This window comes from Thalassophryne amazonica, chromosome 7 (assembly GCF_902500255.1).
Source record: "Thalassophryne amazonica chromosome 7, fThaAma1.1, whole genome shotgun sequence".
NCBI lineage: Eukaryota > Metazoa > Chordata > Actinopteri > Batrachoidiformes > Batrachoididae > Thalassophryne > Thalassophryne amazonica.
In genome coordinates this window covers 112805698-112828458 of record NC_047109.1, presented here as the reverse complement: position 1 = coordinate 112828458, position 22761 = coordinate 112805698, and the positions used below count along the sequence as shown (strand labels likewise).

Genomic DNA, 22761 nt, shown 5'->3' with positions numbered 1-22761 from the left:
TTAATTACTGCCACCTTAAAAGCCTGTGGTACATAGCCAACTAATAAAGATAGATTGATCATATTTAAGATCGAAGCATTAAATAATGGTAGGGCTTCCTTGAGCAGCCTGGTAGGAATGGGGTCTAATAGACATGTTGATGGTTTGGATGAAGTAACTAATGAAAATAAGTCAGACAGAACAATCTGAGAGAAAGAGTCTAACCAAATACCAGCATCACTGAAAGCAGCCAAAGATAACGATACGTCTTTGGGATGGTTATGAGTAATTTTTTCTCTAATAGTTAAAATTGTATTAGCAAAGAAAGTCATGAAGTCATTACTAGTTAAAGTTAAAGGAATATTCAGCTCAATAGAGCTCTGACTCTTTGTCAGCCTGGCTACAGTGCTGAAAAGAAACCTGGGGTTGTTCTTATTTTCTTCAATTAGTGATGAGTAGTAAGATGTCCTAGCTTTACGGAGGGCTTTTTTATAGAGCAACAGACTCTTTTTCTCTTTTTCGCTAAGTGAAGATCTTCTAAATTAGTGAGACGCCATTTCCTCTCCAACTTACAGGTTATCTGCTTTAAGCGGCGAGTTTGTGAGTTATACCACGGAGTCAGGCACTTCTGATTTAAAGCTCTCTTTTTCAGAGGAGCTACAGCATCCAAAGTTGTCTTCAATGAGGATGTAAAACTACTGACGAGATACTCTATCTCACTCACAAAGTTTAGGTAGCCACTCTGCACTGTGTTGGTATATGGCATTAGAGAACATAAAGAAGGAATCATATCCTTAATGTTATGTGTCGGACGCAGCTCGGAGAACCGACCAGCGTTTGAAGGACCCAGTATGAAATAAGCAGAGCACGGTACAAAGGCTAACTGAATTTAATACATAACAGTGATCATAATAATAATAAAAGGTGCGGTCTGGCGTGGTGCGCTCCCAGCAGCGCTAACGGTCTGGAGCCAGAAGCTGTTTCGGACCCAAGGACCCTGCCGACACCCCCCAGGTGGCCGCAACAACCGAGTCTGTGAAAGAAGGAACCATTATGTGAGTCCACACTCTACACACAGAACACTTAAAGGTGTACAAGCAGCAAACACTTCCTGGCTTGATTACTGATCAGCTTCCAACCTGCAGGCATGGAACATCCCGTTCACAAATCACCACCGCAGTGGAAGCTGATACATGACTAACATACAGCTCAATACAATAAGGTGTGAGGGACACCACATTTACTGACTGTATAACTGTTAGTCACAAAATCCAACGTACCTCAGGAAGTGTGCTGACGAGCGTGAGACCTCAACCTCTCCTCTTTCACAGACCGTGCATCAAACCTGGACATTCTCAGCGTCCGCTGCTGATGAGATGGCTCCCAAGACGACGATCTCACCCGTCTGGTCACAAGGTCGAGTCTCTGGCAAATGCACACTGTGCACTTCAGTCTTAAATGCCAACCTACTCCAATCCCTCCAGATGCACCTCAGCTGTGAGTCCTGACGAGTCGCAGGTGATCAGGGTGAAGTCCTAACAGCCTCAGCAACACAGCCACTCAGTCCCAAATGCATGCCACCTGGGAGGAAACACAAAAGGCAAACAAACCGGCAGCCAGGCCCCCCCAGCCATACAACACTTAAACCTAGTTACAGCGCTTTGTGAAAGACTTCTAGTGTAATGAAACTTATTCCCCACTGCTGGGTAGTCCATCAGAGTAAATGTAAATGTTATTAAGAAATGATCAGACAGAAGGGAGTTTTCAGGGAATACTGTTAAGTCTTCAATTTCCATACCATAAGTCAGAACAAGATCTAAGATATGATTAAAGTGGTGGGTGGACTCATTTACATTTTGAGCAAAGCCAATTGAGTCTAATAATAGATTAAATGCAGTGTTGAGGCTGTCATTCTCAGCATCTGTGTGGATGTTAAAATCACCCACTATAATTATCTTATCTGAGCTAAGCACTAAGTCAGACAAAAGGTCTGAAAATTCACAGAGAAACTCACAGTAATGACCAGGTGGACGATAGATAATAACAAATAAAACTGGTTTTTGGGACTTCCAATTTGGATGGACAAGACTAAGAGTCACGCTTTCAAATGAATTAAAGCTCTGTCTGGGTTTTTTTTATTAATTAATAAGCTGGAATGGAAGATTGCTGCTAATCCTCCCCCTCGGCCCGTGCTACGAGCGTTTTGGCAGTTAGTGTGACTCGGGGGTGTTGACTCATTTAAACTAACGTATTCATCCTGCTGTAACCAGGTTTCTGTAAGGCAGAATAAATCAATATGTTGATCAATTATTATATCATTTACTAACAGGGACTTAGAAGAGAGAGACCTAATGTTTAATAGACCACATTTAATTTTTTAATCTGTGGTGCAGTTGAAGGTGCTATATTATTTTTTCTTTTTGAATTTTTATGCTTAAATAGATTTTTTACTGGTTATTGGTGGTCTGGGAGCAGGCACCGTCTCTACGGGGATGGGGTAATGAGGGGATGGCAGGGGGAGAGAAGCTGCAGAGAGGTGTGTAAGACTACAACTCTGCTTCCTGGTCCCAACCCTGGATAGTCACGGTTTGGAGGATTTAAGAAAATTGGCCAGATTTCTAGAAATGAGAGCTGCTCCATCCAAAGTGGGATGGATGCCGTCTCTCCTAACAAGACCAGGTTTTCCCCAGAAGCTTTGCCAATTATCTATGAAGCCCACCTCATTTTTTGGACACCACTCAGACAGCCAGCAATTCAAGGAGAACATGCGGCTAAACATGTCACTCCTGGTCCGATTGGGGAGGGGCCCAGAGAAAACTACAGAGTCCGACATTGTTTTTGCAAAGTTACACACTGATTCAATGTTAATTTTAGTGACCTCTGATTGGAGTAACCGGGTGTCATTACTGCCGATGTGAATTAAAATCTTACCAAATTTACGCTTAGCCTTAGCCAGCAGTTTCAAATTTCCTTCAATGTCGCCTGCTCTGGCCCCCGGAAGACAATTGACTATGGTTGCTGATGTCGCTAACTTCACATTTCTCAAAACAGAGTCGCCAATAACCAGAGTTTGATCCTCGGCGGGTGTGTCGTCGAGTGGGGAAAAACGGTTAGAAATGTGAACAGGTTGGCGGTGTACACGGGGCTTCTCTTTAGAACTACGCTTCCTCCTCACAGTCACCCAGTCGGCCTGCTTTCCCGGCTGCTCGGGATCTGCCAGAGGGAAACTAACGGTGGCTAAGCTACCTTGGTCCGCACCGATTACAGGGGCCTGGCTAACTGTAGAATTTTCCACGGTGCGGAGCCGAGTCTGCAATTCGCCCAGCCTGGCCTCCAAAGCTACGAATAAGCTACACTTATTACAAGTACCGTTACTGCTAAAGGAGGCCGAGGAATAACTAAACATTTCACACCCAGAGCAGAAAAGTGCGGGACAGACAGGAGAAGCTGCCATGCTAAACTGGCTAAGAGCTAGTAGCTGCGCTAAGCTAGCGGATTCCTAAAAACACACAAAGTGAATAATGTGTAAATAATTTAGAGGTGATTCAGCAGAGGGAGTGCTTTAGTTATGGCACGTGAAGATTACACTGGGAAACAAATCGTTATCTAGTTAACTAGATCAATCTAACTGCACAGATTAAACAGCTAACAGATACAGAAAAACACCGCTGTGCTCCGGAACAGGAAGTGATACAATACCGCAGTGAGAGCCAACCACCAGTAGAGGCAAGCAGGAGCGTGACAGTGTGCACGCTGTGATCTCCCGCATCAATTAAACACATCCTGATCCAAAAGCCTAGTCAACAAACTCAGGTCCAACCTGGTGTGAGACTGGTATTGGAGTCTGAGCTAGCTTGATTCTCGGTCCTGCTCTCAGGTCATCAGACCCAAGGAGACTCGTGAAGACCTCTAATATGCACACTGCTGTGTGTTAATGCTCTGTAGCTCAGTTCATATAAAAGGTCTAAGATAATGCACTTAACCTTCTGGGCTCCACGGAGGCAGCAGAATATGCCAGTTTGTTTTTATCATATATCTATTAATACATCAACATGCAGATATACACTGGATCTGCTGGGGTGACTGCAAACAAAAACGGTTTCTGATCGAGTATTTGAGGGCAAAAATACAAAACAAAAATATGTTTGTTGTAAACAATACTAATCACAAACTCTTTGTCCATAAAACCTGCTTCCTTTCAGTAACACTGCGTGTGTGTGTGTGTGTGTGTGTGTGTGTGTGTGTGTGTGTGTGTGTGTGTGTGTGTGTGTGTGTCTTGTGCATTGCTGTTGAAAGGGGACAACAGGTGACACTCTGATTGGCTGATGTCATGATATACCTACAACATGCCCTTCCATAATGTGTTTTATTCCACCTCTTTTGCACCCTTACTTTGGCCACGCCCCAAATGGATTGATTGGCGTTTTGCCTTTTAGATCGTGCATTATAGAAGATTCAGATAGAGCCTCGGTGTCACCTGTTTGACTGAATTACAAAAGAAACTGCATTAAAATTAAACTTTTTTTGTTATTGTGTTAAACATCCCAAATCATGCATGCAGCACTGTTGTGTTTTTACTTCACCAAATGCCTCAGGGGTTATGGAGGTTTTTGGTGAATGCATTGGTTGGGCCTTGATGTCCGTCTGCCAAGAAATTACACTGTCTGCTGAAAATCTCAGCCCACAAACCCCTGCAGACACATGAGTTCGTTTCATACCTTCATGCTAATATATAATAATCATTGTATTTGCATTTTGTAATATAGCCAAAAGGTCTGGTTTTTATTTTTACATGCTATTACCGCCGCCAAGACTGTTATACTACATGTAGATTTACTTGAAATCTAATCAGTTCTTATAAGAGATGATGGGTCAGTGGTTGCTATAAGGGAAAGAACAGAATGTCTGGTTGTGAAATGGATTTGAAAGCAGAGTCTGAAGTTAAACAGGACGACTGTGAGAACAAGGCGGCCATTTCCATAATTTTTGTATGCAAGTCCAGAATTATTGCACAATAGGAGAGGTGCTAATGTAGGCTAAGGAAAGTATTGTTACTCAGATTTAACAGTATTTCGTAAAAAAATAAAAATTACCACACTGCTGGAATCAGCGCATGAACACTGTGCTTTTAGGCTACAAATAAACTACAGCACTCGCAGAGTAGTCTTGGTCAGTCTGTTAAAGCCGCGTTCACACCGGACGCCACGTGATGCCACAAATTCGTATCCATCGCCAGGCGAGGGACAAGAATTTGTGGCGTCACCATCGCCCGGTGTGTCGCTCTGCTTGAGCTGTGTTCACACCAAACGCCACAAATTCATCATTTGCTGCAGGAGCTGTGTCTGGATGACGGCCGCTTTCAGTGTTACTTCCGCCTCTCCAGGACCCAGTTTGAGGACCTCCTGTCCTTTTCCCGTGCGCACATGTGAACAAAGAAAAAAAACTGTCTGCTGCTGCAGTTCATCGCTCTCCCCTTCAACTCTGTCATAATTGTGTTATAAACCAGTCACCATTTGTATTATTATACATCTGTGTAGTTAATAAAATTATCTTCATGGATGATTCGTTCATGCGCACATGTGAACAAAACCAAAAAAATGGCTGCTGCTGCAGTTCATCACTCTCCCCTCAAACTGCATCATAATTGTGTTAAATAAAGGGAAATAAGTCCTGCTCACAGGCTAATTGCCAGAGACAGGACATGTCCACATCAAGTATAACTTCAGACGTCTGAAGGCCAGGAAAAAACACCTCCGTGTTGATAACCATTTGTAAATCCAGGCGGCTTTTGATGGCTTTCAGTGGAGTGAGTATATGAGAAATTGTTTTAACAGCTGGACATGTTCCAACTTGTCCTTAAGGCTTCCAACGGAGGTGTTTTCCTGTGGCGGAGCGTCGCGGCAGCTGCAAGCCGACGCTGCAATCCGCCCGCACGTCTTCATTAAAAAAATCTCCTTTAACAGTGGGAATATCCGGATAAAATGCTGTGAAACCGACTTCTTCTGAAACTTCTCTGTTCTCTTCACGACGTCCTGGATCAATAGAGCCTGAAATGTGGAGGTTTTCAGCTTGAAACAGGCTGACGACGGCGCCTGAGAGCACTGCATGACGTCTCGCACCGTGGGAAGTCCTTAAAGCGACAGTATCACCTCAAAATCTCTCATCAGCCGTTAAAATTTTCACCGAAAACCAGCTTAATTTTTCGAACCGTGTCCACTTCGATGTGTCTCACAGGTTTAAAAAAATTTTGATCAAACAAAGCGCCAGTCTCTCAGCAACTTCTCAGACAAAGGAATTCCGATGAGGGGCTGGACGACTCCTCCCACAAGGAGTGCTCACAGGCGAATGACGTCACCGACAGGCGTGGAAAAACTCACGCATGCGCACGAGGGTTCAAGCATGTCTGACGTAAAAACATATGAATGAAATCCATATAGTTTTTGAAAAAAAATAAAAAGGACCTATACTTTATTGACAGACCTCGTAATCATTATAATTACTATTATTAATTACAAATCTGTGAATTTTTAGTGGATAAATCATACCGGAGTATAATTCGCCTTCCAAACAGGTAAAAAAAAATGAAAACAAAAATGACCTTAAACTCCAGAAAATACAATATTTGTATTTACATTTTATTGTGTTCATGTTTTGTATTGTATTGACTTAAAATAAATAATGCCATAATTCCACACAGATACAGCAGCATGTAGCTGATGATGGAAACCAAGCACCTTAAAGCAGTGGATCATTATGGATTAAATCGTTCATGTCTTGAAAATTACACCATGTTTTAGAAGTTGCTAGTATCACATAGCATGACCAAATGTCTCCTTTGTGAGTATTTTATTACACATACAGTATGTGTAATCTGTAATAATATGGCTTGTTGCGTGGTTGGTTGCTGTGGCGGTTCATCGAAGAAGCACATTCTCCAGTTTTTCCACCAAGTGAGGTGATGGTTTGCCACTTTGTCACCATTCACTTTGGACACACACACACACACACACACACACAACCACACACACACACACACACACACACACACACACACACACACACACACACACACACACACACACACACACACACACGGCCGTTTATAGTAAGAATGCTGTAATTACAAAGGAACTGAGAGGGTGCAGTTATTGTCTTTATGACATCATAAGAGATAAAATGAAATCCTAGATTACATTAAACACACAGATAGTGATCACCACTGAAATGTAATCAGTGCTTCCCTGACCCAACAACAATGTTGACATGAAATATGGCTGAATCCTTTTTGAATTATCTTGTTGACAAACACAGAGGGGAAATCTCATTCTTTCTGCTTCGCTGAGATTACGAGAAACAATTGGACTCCATGTGTGTCGCACGAGTGATAGTTCAGTAGTGCCAAATTAGTTTGGCTCCAGTTACAGATGCGGATTGGATTTTATTGCCACTGATGGATGAATATAATCCCGCTCGTTCTGTGTTTGTGCACTTTGGAGTTAAGTGGATGAGTCTTTGTTGCATCTGGCTTGGATTTACAGCTGGATTTAATACCTTCAAACATCTTTCTACCTCACACTAGTACAGGCGTCAGGGGACTATTAAACGAGTGGAGCTTAAATTCACTATAAAACCCAAAGTAAGACAGTGCTAAGAAGAGGCTTAAATCCAGCTGGGTGAACACGAGGAGTCCAGATTGCGTGCATCTCTGCTGGATTGCTGACAGCAAATCTTGTGAGAAAGGAAAAGAGAGTGTACAGCGTCTGGGTTGTCAGGAAAGAGCTTTGGTGAACTCGGCAGTACGATGGACTAAGTGGGGTTCGCTGTGAACTGAGAGTGATTCATGCTGGGTGGGTTCAGCTCGTGACAACTTACTGGAGCACATGTTGAGGTCTGGGGTGCGCATGCCGTAGTATCCGGATGGACAGTCGTGAAGACACTCCCCGTACCTGCCTCATTTCTCTCCCTCCGTAGGAACAGGAAGAGTTTGGGCTGGCAGTTTACACAGCCGTTGTCCCTGGAGCAAACCGAGCAGCCTTTACAGATGGGATACGCTCCATAGCTAGCTGCACGGCACACGACCACAAACCAACCATCAGCATTATGAAGACAAACTTAAGGACAGACACAATATACAGGATATACCGAGGTACAGAATACCAGCTGGAACGAGACGCAGAGTTTCTGTAAAGAAGCCTTGGAGAGATGATGTGGTTTCTCCAAAGCAAACGGGAACGCGTTACACCCCTAAATTGCTCAATTTTCTGAATTTATTATTGTATTGTTCATTTTTATATTTCCTTTCACCAACTTAAGCCGAAGCACACGATTCTATAAATAATGAATAACGTAAAATACACGCTTTCAGTAATCTCTAAATACCAAGGAGTCCATCTAGGAATTTGTCTAACCTTGCAAATTTTTGGATGCCTGCAACAGTATCAGAAATTCTTAACAGTTTCCAAATGCATTTTTTAAAGGAGATCCCGAAATGGGACATAAAAGACGACTAACAACAAACAGAAGTGACTTAAAACAAACTCTCTCCTCAAAATCATGTATGAGACACTTGATGTGAAGTCTGGCAGTCAGCATTGATGATGAACGTCGCCACGTCCACCACCCTGCAGGACTGCCCTGGGTCCTGATGACCACCAGCCAGACAGACCATGAGTCCATCCCGACCTGCAGAGGGGTCTGGGTGCTGGATCACGCTTGGGAAAATGTACCATGTGGCCATAGTGGAGTAAATGATGATCTCTCAAAATGCAACTAGTTCTTCTGACCGGAGCCTCTTGAAGAAACTGGTTATTTGACACAAAGTTATTCCAGCACTACCCAAGGATTCTCCAGAGAGCCCTCGTACCAAAGACATCCAGATCTTTCCTTTGGTCACTGATATGCTTGACAGTACCAATGTATCTGGAACTAAGGAATTTTAAAGACTCTTCATTGGGATGGACTATGCCTTTTGATCTTCTATCCTTAATTCCAATGATCCTGATTTCTTTGATCTTGATCAAAGGGTCAAAGCAGTCGACATCTCAATTCATACCTTGAGCCTTTGATTCTAATTATCTTTGATCCTGATTACACAGTCAAAGCAATCAAGATCTAAGTTCAGCAAAAACACCGGAAAGTCAGGATCTGCCCTTTGATCCTGATGGGGATACATTACACATTTGGTCTTTGATCCTGATTCCTTTGCTTCTTGTGATCATTGATCCTGATCTCGGGGTCGAATTAGTCAATATTAACTTAAGCAATAAGGCTCAAGAGTCACGATCTACCCTTTGATCCTGATCCATTTCATGCTGATTACAAAAATAATACAAGTGAAAATGCCACCTTTTTCTGTGGGGATCAAGATAATCAATTGGGATCAGAGATAAATGATCAGGATCGTGTCACTGATCAGAATCAAAGCTTCCCCATTTTCTTACGTTTGATTTAATGATGTTTTCCATTTATACATAATGCATTCAAACTTTAGAAACACGATGCTGAACGTATTTTGATGCTAAATTATGATCCATGTTGAAATGTCGCAATAATAAGAGTTAGCATCAGCTTAATGCTGAATGATGCTACTTTTTCGCAGTGTTCGGCCCACATAAATGTAACAGAAAAGGAGGCTTTCCCTCCGTCTTCCCCAGTTCGTCCGTCTGTGATCAAAGCGTTATTTATTTTGTTGTAGTCACAGAAGGCCAAAATACTTTTACATAGTTTATTCTTGATGCAGTTGTGGATGACCTCAACTTCAACTGACGACAAAGACGCGGTGAACTTGAAGAAACTGCAGGAGGGCTGACCAGCAAAAGACAACCCCGGTACGAGATTCAAACCAAAACCGCCATAATAGACATATCAGCAGGATATCTGATAATTCATAGTAAATATGTTCAATTCAACAATTTGTCATTCATCTAAACTCTGCTTCCCCTCTCCGCCTTTGAATGCTGATTGGTTTTGAATGTGAATATTGCATTAATTCTGGTCAGAGCTGGCCTCCTGAACGACTGCGTTGAGACATCTGATGAAAGCCCCCCAAACCGCATTGGCTCTGACCGCGGCTCGAGTTCCCTGAAGAACGCAAAGGCGGCCGTAAGAAGACAGTCCAGTCCACAATGACTGATTCTCAATGTAAACTCCTTAGCATCCCGTTTACAGGAAAATGTCCTTGGGTAAATCGGATCTCCCCAAAGAAAAAGCACTTCAATGGATATCTGAGGCAATTCCTAAATCTCACACACAGAGTCCACTGAACGACCCACCACGACGCTTCATAAAACACCGCACTGCAAACTGGACAAATCCTGCGAGACAGTCCGGAGCGTGCCTGTGTTACTGGCCGTGGAGCCACATGTTGGTTTTCTTTGAACGGATTCGCCCGGACAAAAGTCAGCACTAAGTGGACCTGATGCAAGCATCAGTTTGTAATCATGTGAAAATCAGTCAACGGATGTCAGCGGCTACATCTCCTTTCATTTCTTTTGCTGGAGCAGTGCTCACAGAGGTACGCTGACGCTGCCAAACTCCAGTCACTCCCCTGAAGCAAGGATGGATGGAAGTGAGATTAAGTGCTAAACAGAATGTGTGTCTGCTGGTCTTTAGGGATGAAGTTTACAACGACACCACATTGATCATGACACCACCGGCATGTGCACTCCAAACTTATTCATCACAAACATTTCTCATCTCCGCTCAGGAAGGCACAAAGGAGGAATGAAAACCCCAAATTATGACTTTGTTTGGCTCCTCCAATCCTCAGACAGAAACTTGCATGAACTGTGTTTGACGGTCAAGTCAACTTTTGGGGTGTAACTCTTGTATGTAGAAGAATAAGTCCTGTACAGGGGTTGAGACCCATCAGGCTGGGTGCTTCTCTCTGGATGTCCAACACGACACTAGTCCATGTCAGGTTTCTTTCCCAGCCAAAGCTGGTACCCATTTACAGCTGGGTTGACTGGGACACTGTAGCCTGAAGCACAGACCTGGATTCAATGTATTGGTTGTACAAATCACAGAGATACCTGCATACAAGAAAATACATCAAATCTAGGCTTGAGTCTCCCATCTGTCTTATTGCAAACTACAGGTGAAATTTCATATCTTTTGAAGAAAATTCTTCTCTGTTCCACACCAGCATGAAGCTGAATATCTGGTGATGGAACAGGCAAAAACTGCAGAATGCACAGTTTCTCCAGTCAAAGTCACGTGTGTCTTGATGGCTTCCCTCACTAGTCTCCTCCTTGCAGAGGTACTCAGGGTTTTTTTTTAGAATCAGCTTCTCCAGGCAGATTTACCAGACTGTTTGTTTTTTTCTTTCTTAAGGTTAGATTAGATAGAACTTTGTTGATTCCTGGGGAAGAATCCCTGAGGGAAAATGAGGTTCCAGCGGCATTGTATAGCAGCACACAGGGTAAGAAGCACACAGATTATCAAAAGTGAAAGTAAAAAAAAAAAAAAACAGTTTGCAAATATAAATATATGTAAATATGTAAATATAAATACCAGAGATACTGATCAATACTGATTTACTGGCTGCTACTTTTCCTCTCCAAAGGAGTTTTTCAGTCTGTTGATCCTGCATTTGGGAAGGAGGAGTCTGTGGCTGAAGAGGCTCCTCTGGTTGTTAATGATGGTGTGCAGAGGGTGACTGGCATCATCCATAATGTCCAGCAGTTTGTCCATTGTTCTCTTCTCTGCCACCATCACCAGAGTCCAGCTTCATGCCAGTGACTTAATGCAGGGGTGGCCAAGTTCGTTCCTCAAGAGCCACATTCCTGACACTCTTAGTTGTCTCCCTGCTCCAACACACCTGAATCCAATGAAAGACTTGTTAGCAGACTTTTAATGAGCCTTTCATTGGATTCAGGGAGACAACTAAGAGTGTCAGGAATGTGGCTCTCGAGGACCGAACTTGGTCACCCCTGACTTAATGGCTGATGTGAAGAGATTCCAAACCATATTTCATGACTTCAAAATGTTCATGTACCTATCCCTTACTTGTCCAAAAAAAAAAAAAAAAAAAAGACTTGCAGAAAATGATGATTTGTATGAACAATAATCCTTATGTGCCTGATGTCCATTTATTTATGGCTCTGAAAATGGAGGGACTTTGAATGAGAATGCCTGTAATTCCTTAATTATTTAGTTTAATGTGATGTTTTTGCAAAAATTTTTTAATATTTCACATAATCGACAGAACGGTGCCAATGTTTTTGGCACATTCAATGTATCGTAAACATGTTAAAAATTATGAAAACGCTTTAAATATTCATAAATACATGAAATGTTTCTGTGAAGGCTCTCAGTTGTCCAGGTGGTTTCCATAGTAGAGAAGCTTGAATCTTCGACTGGACTGGGTTGCTTGATGCGAGGACGTTTCGCTTCAAATCGCAGAACCTTCCTCAGCTAAAATTCTTGCTCTGGTAGTCTAACTTCTGTCTGACCCTTGTCGAGAAGAACAAACCGAAGCCACAAAAGCTGGAGTTTTAAACCAAACCAGACGCCTCCTACCGAGAGGCAGACTGCTGTTGGCTAGTGACTAAACAATTGCTTTAATTAGCACCTATTGTGCTCTAGTTAGCACCTTCCTAGTGACAGGGTAGCTGTCCCTCCTAACAATGGGACTGACACCTCTCCTGATGGTGTGAATGACTCATTACCATGAACAATAGACTGAAACTGCTTTGACCTGAGTACCCCATTGTAAACAGGGGACAAAGTGTGTCTCAGACCCCCTCACCGGTTAAGGCTGGGATTCAACTGTTTCACATAGAATGACTCCTTCACCCCTCTCTCAAACCATTTCTTCTTTCTGGCTAAGATTTTAACTTCCTTGTCCTCAAACATGTAGTTAGTGTCTTTAAGGTGGAGATGAACTGCAGACTGAGGTCCACTGGCGACCTCTCTGCGGTGCTGGTATAGACTTTTGTGTAAAGGTTGCTTAGTGTCACCTATGTAGTGATCGTTGCAGTTTTTCTGAAAACACGTGAAAGCGTCAGTCCCATCGTTAGGAGGGACAGCTACCCTGTCACCAGGAGAGTGCTAACTAGAGCACAATGGGTGCTAATTAAAGCAATTGTTTAGTCACTAGCCAACAGAAGTCGGCCTCTTGGTAGGAGGCATCTGGTTAGGTTTAAAACTCCAGCTTTTGTGGCTTCTGTTTGTTCTTCTTGACAAGGGTCAGACAGAAGTCAAACTACCAGAGCAAGAATTTTAGCTGAGGAAGCTTCTGCGATTTCGTGTCAAGCAACCCAGTCCAGTCGAAGATTCAAGCTTCTCTACAATACATGAAATGTGTGATCATTTCAACTTTAATGGAAACACTGGGCAACAATTTTTTACTTTTTGAATGTTGTCTAGATTTCTACAACTGATTTAGGGTATTTTTGCACTGCTGAATCAGGAAATGGCATCTGTTTTTCTCCATCAGGTCAGGTTTTTGTGCAAAGTTGATTTGAAAAAAAAAAAAAAAATCAGATCTTGTGACAAAATCAATTACATTTTTGTGGCATTATCAGCTGATTTTGTCAACACATACCATCCTAAATACGTTTTTAAGAGAAAAAAATGTTTTTCCAACAACATATATTTATTACCTGATAGAAACATCGATTACTGTAAACTGAATGGTGGGCAATGATAAAGGTAAGTACACGTAAATTGCATGTTGCTTCACCATTGTTCAAACTTCAGGGGTTGAACTTCCGTTTATTCGATCTCCTGGAATACTCAGCAGCAGGGAGGTCTCTCTTCAGAGTCCAACAGTAGTCAGCCATCATGACTGCGTCCCAGCGACCCTGATACCTGGTCTCCATCTCTTTCATGTCCTGATGGAATCTCTCCCTCTGCTCGTCACTCATTGAACCCAGGTTCTCAGGAAACCGGTCCATTTGTGAAAATAGGTAGTGCATCTGACGCTCATGTTGCAGTCCAGGTTTCTGAAAGCAGTCAGCATGTGTTGACAAGTTCTGCGTAGTTTCTGGCCTTATTGTTGCCAAGAAAGTTCTTTACTACCAGAACAAATGCCTTCCACGCTTCCAGTTCCACTTCGTTCATTGAGTTTTCGAACTCTGGATCTCTGATGAACTTACAGATCTGAGGACCATTAAAGATGACAGCTTTCAACTTCTCCTTGGTCAATCCTGGAAAAGCTGGCACAAGTAAGTGAAACAGTCACCATCCTTGTCCAGAGCCTTGGTGAACTGCTTGATTAAGCTGAGTTTGATGTGCAGCGGTGGGAAGAGTATTCTGTCTCTGTCCACCAGAGGGTCGTTGATGATGTTCCTTTCTTTGCAAGGCACCAATTCCTCCCGCACAGGCCAGTCCTTCTTCGTGTAATGCTGAGCACGGTCCCTACTATCCCACATGCACAGAAACACATGCATACATGTGAACAAAAACATAAAAAACAACATGTGGCCATAACTCAAAACTTGACATGATTGAGCAAAACCAATGTGATTTTTGGATTCAGTGCATCAGATTCGTCACACAGACAACAAATTTGTTGTTGACCAGTGTAATCGGTATAAAAACTGGGCTCTATTTCCGCAGGATTTATTTTATTTATTTTTTTGGTGTGTGTGTGTATATATATATATATATATATATGTTGGACCAGAGTAAGTCACAGAACCTCAAAAACTATTTGAATAAAAACACGCCTTAAAGTATGCGTAGTTGTGTTTTTACAATCATTTTAATATTATAGGATCATTTGCAACTGTGTTTGTGTGGCCACACTTACAAAGAAATTATTATTATTATTATTATTATTATTATGAAATAAAACTTATAACTTAACTGATTTTGTGCTGGAATGCCAATAAAAAAGTGGGTGGGCGAGCATCAAATTCTACTTTAATTATAGCTCATGAATGCCTAAATCTTTACACCATACTGTAGATCTAAAAATGATATGACACAATATGATACGATAACTTTATTATCCACAACGTGGAAATTTGCCTTTAGTTTCACCAAAAAACGTAATAAAAATTGCCTTACATTATCACAGAAAACAACCATAAAATTATATCTAAATAAAAGTTCATACAACCTCATCCATATACCTATAAGTAACAAGAGTCATCAGGAGATGACGTTCCTACAGTTCAGTAATACAAAGTGCCGGGGATCACCCAAATACACCCTCATGCTAAATATAAATGAAATTGGTTTGGCAATGAAGTGGTGAAAGTCAACAACTCCCCTCGAACAGGATGCCAGTTCATCACAGGTCACTCCCCCCAGCTAAGGCTGGTACCCATTCACAGCTGGGTGGACCGGGATGATGCACATGAACCATCCCTGGTTCTCAAGACCAGGCACCTAGGTGGCTCTGTCCCTCTTCTTTCTTCCTCTTTTTTTGCTTTTTTTTTAATATTTAGGTGTACCTTAGTACACACTAGTAGAGTTCCACCTTAGATTTGGAATGTACACTCAACAAAAATATAAACGCAACACTTTTGGTTTTGCTCCCATTTTGTATGAGATGAACTCAAAGATCTAAAACTTTTTCCACATACACAATATCACCATTTCCCTTAAATATTGTTCACAACCAGTCTAAATCTGTGATTAGTGAGCACTTCTCTTTGCTGAGATAATCCATCCCACCTCACAGGTGTGCCATATCAAGATGCTGATTAGACACCATGATTAGTGCACAGGTGTGCCTTAGACTGCCCACAATAAAAGGCCACTCTGAAAGGTGCAGTTTTATCACACAGCACAATGCCACAGATGTCGCAAGATTTGATGGGAGCGTGCAGTTGGCATGCTGACAGCAGGAATGTCAACCAGAGCTGTTGCTCGTGTATTGAATGTTCATTTCTCTACCATAAGCCGTCTCCAAAGGCGTTTCAGAGAATTTGGCAGTACATCCAACCAGCCTCACAACCGCAGACCCGTGTAACCACACCAGCCCAGGACCTCCACATCCAGCTGCTGGAACAATCGGTTTGCATAACCAAAGGAATTTCTGCACAAACTGTCAGAAACCGTCTCAGGGAAGCTCATCTGCATGCTCGTCGTCCTCATCGGGGTCTCGACCTGACTCCAGTTCATCGTCGTAATCGACTTGAGTGGGCAAATGCTCACATTCGCTGGCGTTTGGCACGTTGGAGAGGTGTTCTCTTCACGGATGATGCGAAGGAGATGTGTTGCACTGCCTGAGGCAAATGGTGGTCACAACAGATACTGACTGGTATCCCCCCCAATAAAACAAAACTGCACCTTTCAGAGTGGCCTTTTATTGTGGGCAGTCTAAGGCACACCTGTGCACTAATCATGGTGTCTAATCAGCATCTTGGTATGGCACACCTGTGAGGTGGGATGGATTATCTCCCAAAGGAGAAGTGCTCACTATCACAGATTTAGACTGGTTTGTGAACAATATTTGAGGAAATGGTGATATTGTGTATGTGGAAAAAGTTTTAGATCTTTGAGTTCATCTCATACAAAATGGGAGCAAACCAAAAGTGGTTGCCATTTATATCTTTGTGAGTATATAATAGAAGATATACCTTAATGAATTTCATGAAGTGTTTTGTCAAGTGCACAGAAGGTGGTGCGACTGGGAATCGAACCAGGTCTACATGTTGGATCAGCAGCTACCTACTGTAAAAATCTAAAGACATTAACATTAAATTTAAACTTTTATTAAAAATAAAACCTTAAAAGCTGCTCCATAATTGTTGCATATATTTTTTATTTATTTTCACATCACATAACACCAATACGTTTGTCAAGAACCTCATTTTACTTTGATTTGTTGACCTTCTGTTCACAAAAACTAAATAAAAGTCAATCAGACATCAACACCATATATTTCTATAGAATGCACTGTCTGGATGCGTTTAGAGCAAACTGACATTCAGATTACGCTGGTCGGAGTTACTCCATCTACCCTCGCATAAATAAAAAAAACAAAACGCTGACTGAAAGTCAAAATCAACTTGGCAACGCTAAAGAACCATCAGAACGGAATGCTTATTTCTCCAGTGACGAGGGGGAAGGTAGGTACTGTAGGTATAGTCGAGCGTGTCAAAGTGTCTAGAGCTTTTCGATGAGTTAAATATTAACAGTAAGGTAACAAAAAATCTGGTCATCTCAGTCTGGTCAATCAATCAGCAGGCAGATTACTGCAGTTCTCCGCTTCATGTGTTGGACTCATTGTCGACACGGTGGCTTAGTGGTTAGCACTGGTGCCTCACAGCAAGAAGGTCATAGGATCGATTCCTGGCCTTTCTGTGTGACATTTGCATGTTCTCCCCGTGTCTGTGTGGGTTTCCTCCCACAGTCAAAAACATGCTTATTTAGGGTCTGCTCCTTTCTCTGCCCCTGACCAAGGCAGCGTCTCTACATCTGGAGTTGGTCCCCGGGCACCAGACTGTGGCTGCCCACTGCCCCTAGTGGTTGGATTGTGTCTAACTGTAATTAGGATGGTTAAATGCAGAGAACAAGTTTTGTTGTATGTATATATGTGCAATGACAATAAAGTTTCTTTCCTATTCTATTCTGCTCATCCTTCGTTTTCAAACGTTTGTTGTGCCGGTTGCTAATCTTGTACTGCACGTTGATTGACGATCGCATAATCACACGCCGTCTGATTCCACCAAATCCCACATCCTGGAATTAGCATAAAGCTCAGGAAAAAGTGAAGGAAATTCAGTACAGTGGAGAGAGAAACCCTTTCACTGCTGCTGTTGGGAGATTAATTTGAATGTGTATGTGGAAAGATTTTTAAGTTCAGGCCACAGGTATGTCAAAAGGGAGGCCACAGTTAAACGTCAGCAGCAGCAGCCAACTTATGGCCAACACATGTCCTAAAGTACAACAGCAGTTGAGCAGAACGTCCAGTGATACAGTACAGACAAGTATCATGTCTACAGACCTCCAGTACAGACACGAAGCCTGAAGAATTACAACACAACAATCATCCATCCATCCTTTTTCTAAACCAGCTTATTCCAGTTACCGACGGCTGGAATCTATCCCAGCAGTCACTGGGTGAGAGACGGGTTACACCCTGGACTTGCCGCCAGTCTATCACAAGACCAACACATATATACAGACAATTGAATTTGGGACCTTTTCGCTGTGAGGCAACAGTGTACTGAGCCACCATACGAGAATATTTACATTGAAAAGCAGCATAATGTCTTCTAGTGCAGCAGATGAGCGAAACTTTACCGAGGAGTCCTTCAAACGATGATGTAAGCACCAAATTTGTCACAAATACACTTTAGACATTGCTCTTTTGAAAAGACAGAGTGCCCACTTGAATTTGCAATAGGCAGCCAGGTAGGGGTCAATTGAAGAATTACACAGGAGTCAAAATTAAAAGATGCTCCAATTATATTGAAAGTTACACCACATTATTTGTCTGATAACAGAGATTCCAAAAAGGTATAGTTTGGACTATCTGTGAACTAAAGTTATGGAGTTATGGGGTAAAAACAGCAAGAATGGTGACAAAGGCCAATTTCAGTTTGTACAGCGGTCAAAAGTTAAAGTTGCTCCAATTTTCATGGGCGCAATATGCCCCCCCCCCACCTTTTCAACCAGGGGGGACAGAATGTGGTATGTCCCCCCCACCTTCTAACATATATGTGTGTACTTGAAACATGCTATGCCAGTCTTATGTGCAAAAACCATGTCAGAATAGTATCTTTGTTTCTGCAAGTTTGTATTTTTAGCAGCACTGACTTGTTTACAACACCTGTTTCTTGTTTGTCACATTTGGAATTTTCTGGGACTGCATTTGCCCAGAGTTGAAACCCAAACTAGTTGCCTCTAGGGACTAGTGTCCACACATAAGTATCATTGGACCATATGCTAATTTACTAAATTCTGAAAGTTAGAAAAGGAAATCAGAAAAGCTATCTGGAACCTCAGAAAGCCCATCTGCAAGTATTGCTTGATCTCCAAAATCAGTCTATGCAAGCGAAATTATGTTCAGTATGAGTGTTGTCATTAGTGTCACTTCGAAAATTAAATTCATGATAAGTAATTTATCCTAAACTTATGATCTGTTGTTTTTTCAAACTTATGCAAAAACAAATCTTGAGAAAAAAAATACAGTATGTGATAGTTAATAATTATTAAGAGCCTGTTCTTTCATATTTATGAATACATTTTACCACATTGCAGTTGTTTTTTAATGAAACTCAACCTATCATTCTTTTTAAGTTCTACACATGTGGTGATACCTTATTTACACCAGGATGTGAATAAAATCAACGCTGGCTATTCACAGAATAAAGTACTTATATCCACAGTTTCAAATTGGATAAGTCAAATGGTGTCCACTTATGGTCTACTCAAAACATTAAATTACAGTTCTGGATGCTCAGAATACATCTGAACTCATCTAGAAACTGTTGGCTTCTGGGGGCCTAAAGCAGCCCCCAGACCCCCCGCCTATTGGCTTCGGCCCTGCGGGCCTCGCACTTTCTCCCCCCAATTTCTAGTTCTAATTGCACCCTTGCCAATTTTGGTAAAAATTGGTGGAAATTATTGGTTGAGCTAATACACTCTAAAACAGTGTAACTGTGTTTAGTCATGTCCACTTGCTACCTCTAACATAAGAGCTCTTACAAGTTTTGGATGTTGCAGTTCAACATCCAAAACTTGTAAGAGCTCTTTATGTTAAGAGAGTCAGCAGGTGGACATGACTAAACACAGCTACAATGTTTCAGACTGTAGGATTAATAAATGGAATATTTTCACCTGTGTTGAGTGCTTGGTCTGCAAAGTAAAGGTCAAATAATGTCGACGCCCATTGGATTCTATGACATGTGACCCCGTAACATGAAAACTAAGCATGACACATGGTGCAAACTAATCCTTTTTAAAGCCCTATTAATTCAACTAATAATTTGCATTGCTGTTTTCCAAAATTAGAGCAACTTTAACTTTTGACCCCACTACAAACTGAAATTTACCTTTGCACCATTTTTGCTGGTTTTACCCCATAATTCCATAATATTCAGTCACAGATAGTCCAAACTATACTTTTTGGAATCTCTGTGATCAGACTAAAGTGTGTAAAGTGTATTTGTGCTAAATTTGGTGCTTGCATTACCATTTGAAAGATTTTTCTCAGTTATCTGCTGCACTACAGACCTACAGTACAGACACAATGCCAGGAGACTTACAATACAGGCGTAATATCTACACAACAGTACTGCATAATGTCAGCCAACCTACAGTACAGACATGATACCCAAAGCAGCTCTCAGACCTGTGGCCACAAAGATGCATCCCAACAAGAACAGAAGTGCTGTCTGGTCCGGTCGGCCTTACATGATATTAATTGAATGTAATTTGCATCAACATTTAAGGGTAAAAAAAAAAATGTTCGTCCTGACAGCTGCACTTATGAGAGGAAATCTAACATGAAATGTATCCAAAGAATGTTCTGGAGCTTAACCTCATTATTTGGCACCAAACATCTAAAAACATATGCTGGATGTTTAGCGCATTGGGACGGCGTCTCTGGAGGAATTGTTTTGAACAAAATCTCTTTTTTCAGTGTCCAAAGAGCAGATAGGTTGTTTGATCCATCATGCTCTCCTTCCATGGATCTTGGCTCCTCTGTTGTTCTTTTTGCCTAACACACTGAAACTGAATCGTGCCAAACAAACGTCAAACTGGAAGTGGTCATCGTGTGATTATGGACATGCATGTTTTCCTGATAAAACAGGAAGTCACGCGACATTAAAAGTGCTACTCCCTGCTCATGACAACCAGCGGCATTTATAGTTTCAACCACAGAATGCATATAACTCCATACACACATCTCCACAGCTCCCACTTCTTAAAATCCAGCCAAGTCTTGATTATTATATGTACTGCGCAACAATTTCAACATTTCGAAAGAAAGCCTGGGAGAAGCACTTAGCGCGGCGTCCTAATAAGCTCCGGCGGTGTGTCATTTCTACAAGATGGAGGAATGGCAAAGAACCACATCACAATGCTTCACATATCTTTTCTGCACCATCGGCAATATGAGGATAATTTTGGTAATGGAAACCCAATTTGAGCATTGAGAAAATCCTTTTGTTAATTTGCACTGGCAAAGGGGATCTGTGCATGTCAGCACAGAATCTGAGAGTAATTTTTTTTTTTGAGGTCATCATCATTACCTCCAAACCAGAAGGTTAAGACCTCAGCAGCATTTGTCTGTCTTACATCAGGGTTACAACAACAACAACAATGAAAGGCATCAAAGGCCTGATCCATCCTCTACCCACTCTATACACCAAAATATAAATACACATACAGCATGTCTGTCAGGGTGCTTCTGACTATGTATGACTTCATCATGACATCATTCATAACAATCAATCACAAATATTTTACTTATCAATATATGCTTAGAATATCATCTAGGCTTCTTGACTGATCTAATTACCTCTGTGCCGGTATCTACAGTGCAAGTATTCACAGCACTTCACTATTTACACATTTTGTTATGTTACAGCCTTATTCTAAAATTGAATAAATAATTTTTTCCCTCAAAATTCTACTCACAGCACCCCATAATGACAACATAGAAATAAAGTTTTTTTTTTTTAGTATTTTTTGCAAATTTATTAGAAATAAAAAAAATCCAATTTGGATGGGGAGCGTTGGTGCACAGCCATTTTGAGATCTCTCCAGAGATGTTCAACCTGATGGGTCTTGAGAGGTGCTGCAAAGAGGAATGGGCCAAACTGACAACGTATTGAGCAAAAGTGTGAATACGTACAGATGTGTTTATGTGACTAAAAGATTAATCCAGGTTTGGAGTATATTTCTTATTGTTACATGGGAAACAAGGTACAAGTAGATTCAGTAGATTCTCACAAATCCAACAAGACCAAGCATTCATGATATGCACACTCTTAAGGCTATGAAATTGGTCTATTGATGCTACAAACTCAAAACTATTATGTTCAAAACTGCTTTTTTAGCAATCCTGTGAATCACTAAACTAGTATTTAATTATATAACCACAGTTTTTTCATGATTTCTTCACATCTACTGAGGCATTAATTTGGTTGGTTTGGAACCAAGATTTTGCACGTTTACTAGTGTGCTTGGGGTTATTGTCTTGTTGAAACACCCATTTCAAGGCATGTCCTCTTCAGCATAAGGCAACATGACCTCTTCAAGTATTTTGACATATCCAAACTGATCCATGATACCTGGTATGTGATATATAGGCCCAACACCATAGTAGGAGAAACATGCCCATATCATGATGCTTGCACCGCCATGCTTCACAGTCTTCACTGTGAACTGTGGCTTGAATTCAGAGTTTGGGGGTGGTCTCACAAACTGTCTGTGGCCCTTGGACCCAAAAAGAACAATTTTATTCTCATCAGTCCACAAAATATTCCTCCATTTCTCTTTAGGCCAGTTGATGTGTTCTTTGGCAAATTGTAACCTCTTCTGCACATGTCTTTTATTTAACAGAGGGACTTTGCGGGGGATTCTTGCAAATAAATTAGCTTCAGACAGGCGTCTTCTAACTGTCACAGCACTTACAGGTAACTCCAGACTGTCTTTGATCATCCTGGAGCTGATCAAATGGGTGAGCCTTTGCCATTCTTGTTATTCTTCTATCCATTTTGATGATTGTTTCCATTTCCATATAATTTTTTGCACCTGCGTATATGTTTTCCCCTCTCCAATCAACTTTTTAATCTTGAACGTTCCATTTTCCTCAGGCTTTCAAAGAGAAAAGCATGTTCAACAGGTGCTGGCTTCATCCTTAAATAG

At 41.6% G+C, this 22761-nt stretch overlaps 1 protein-coding gene across 1 annotated transcript in view; it reads right to left on the bottom strand.

Annotated features, from left to right (window-relative positions):
- Positions 1-22761, bottom strand: part of rspo2 (R-spondin 2) — a 178335-nt gene that overhangs the window by 109238 nt on the left and 46336 nt on the right. The window contains 2 exon segments of the mRNA XM_034175374.1: positions 7852-7927; positions 7930-8042. Coding sequence (XP_034031265.1) covers positions 7852-7927; positions 7930-8042 — 189 coding nt within the window.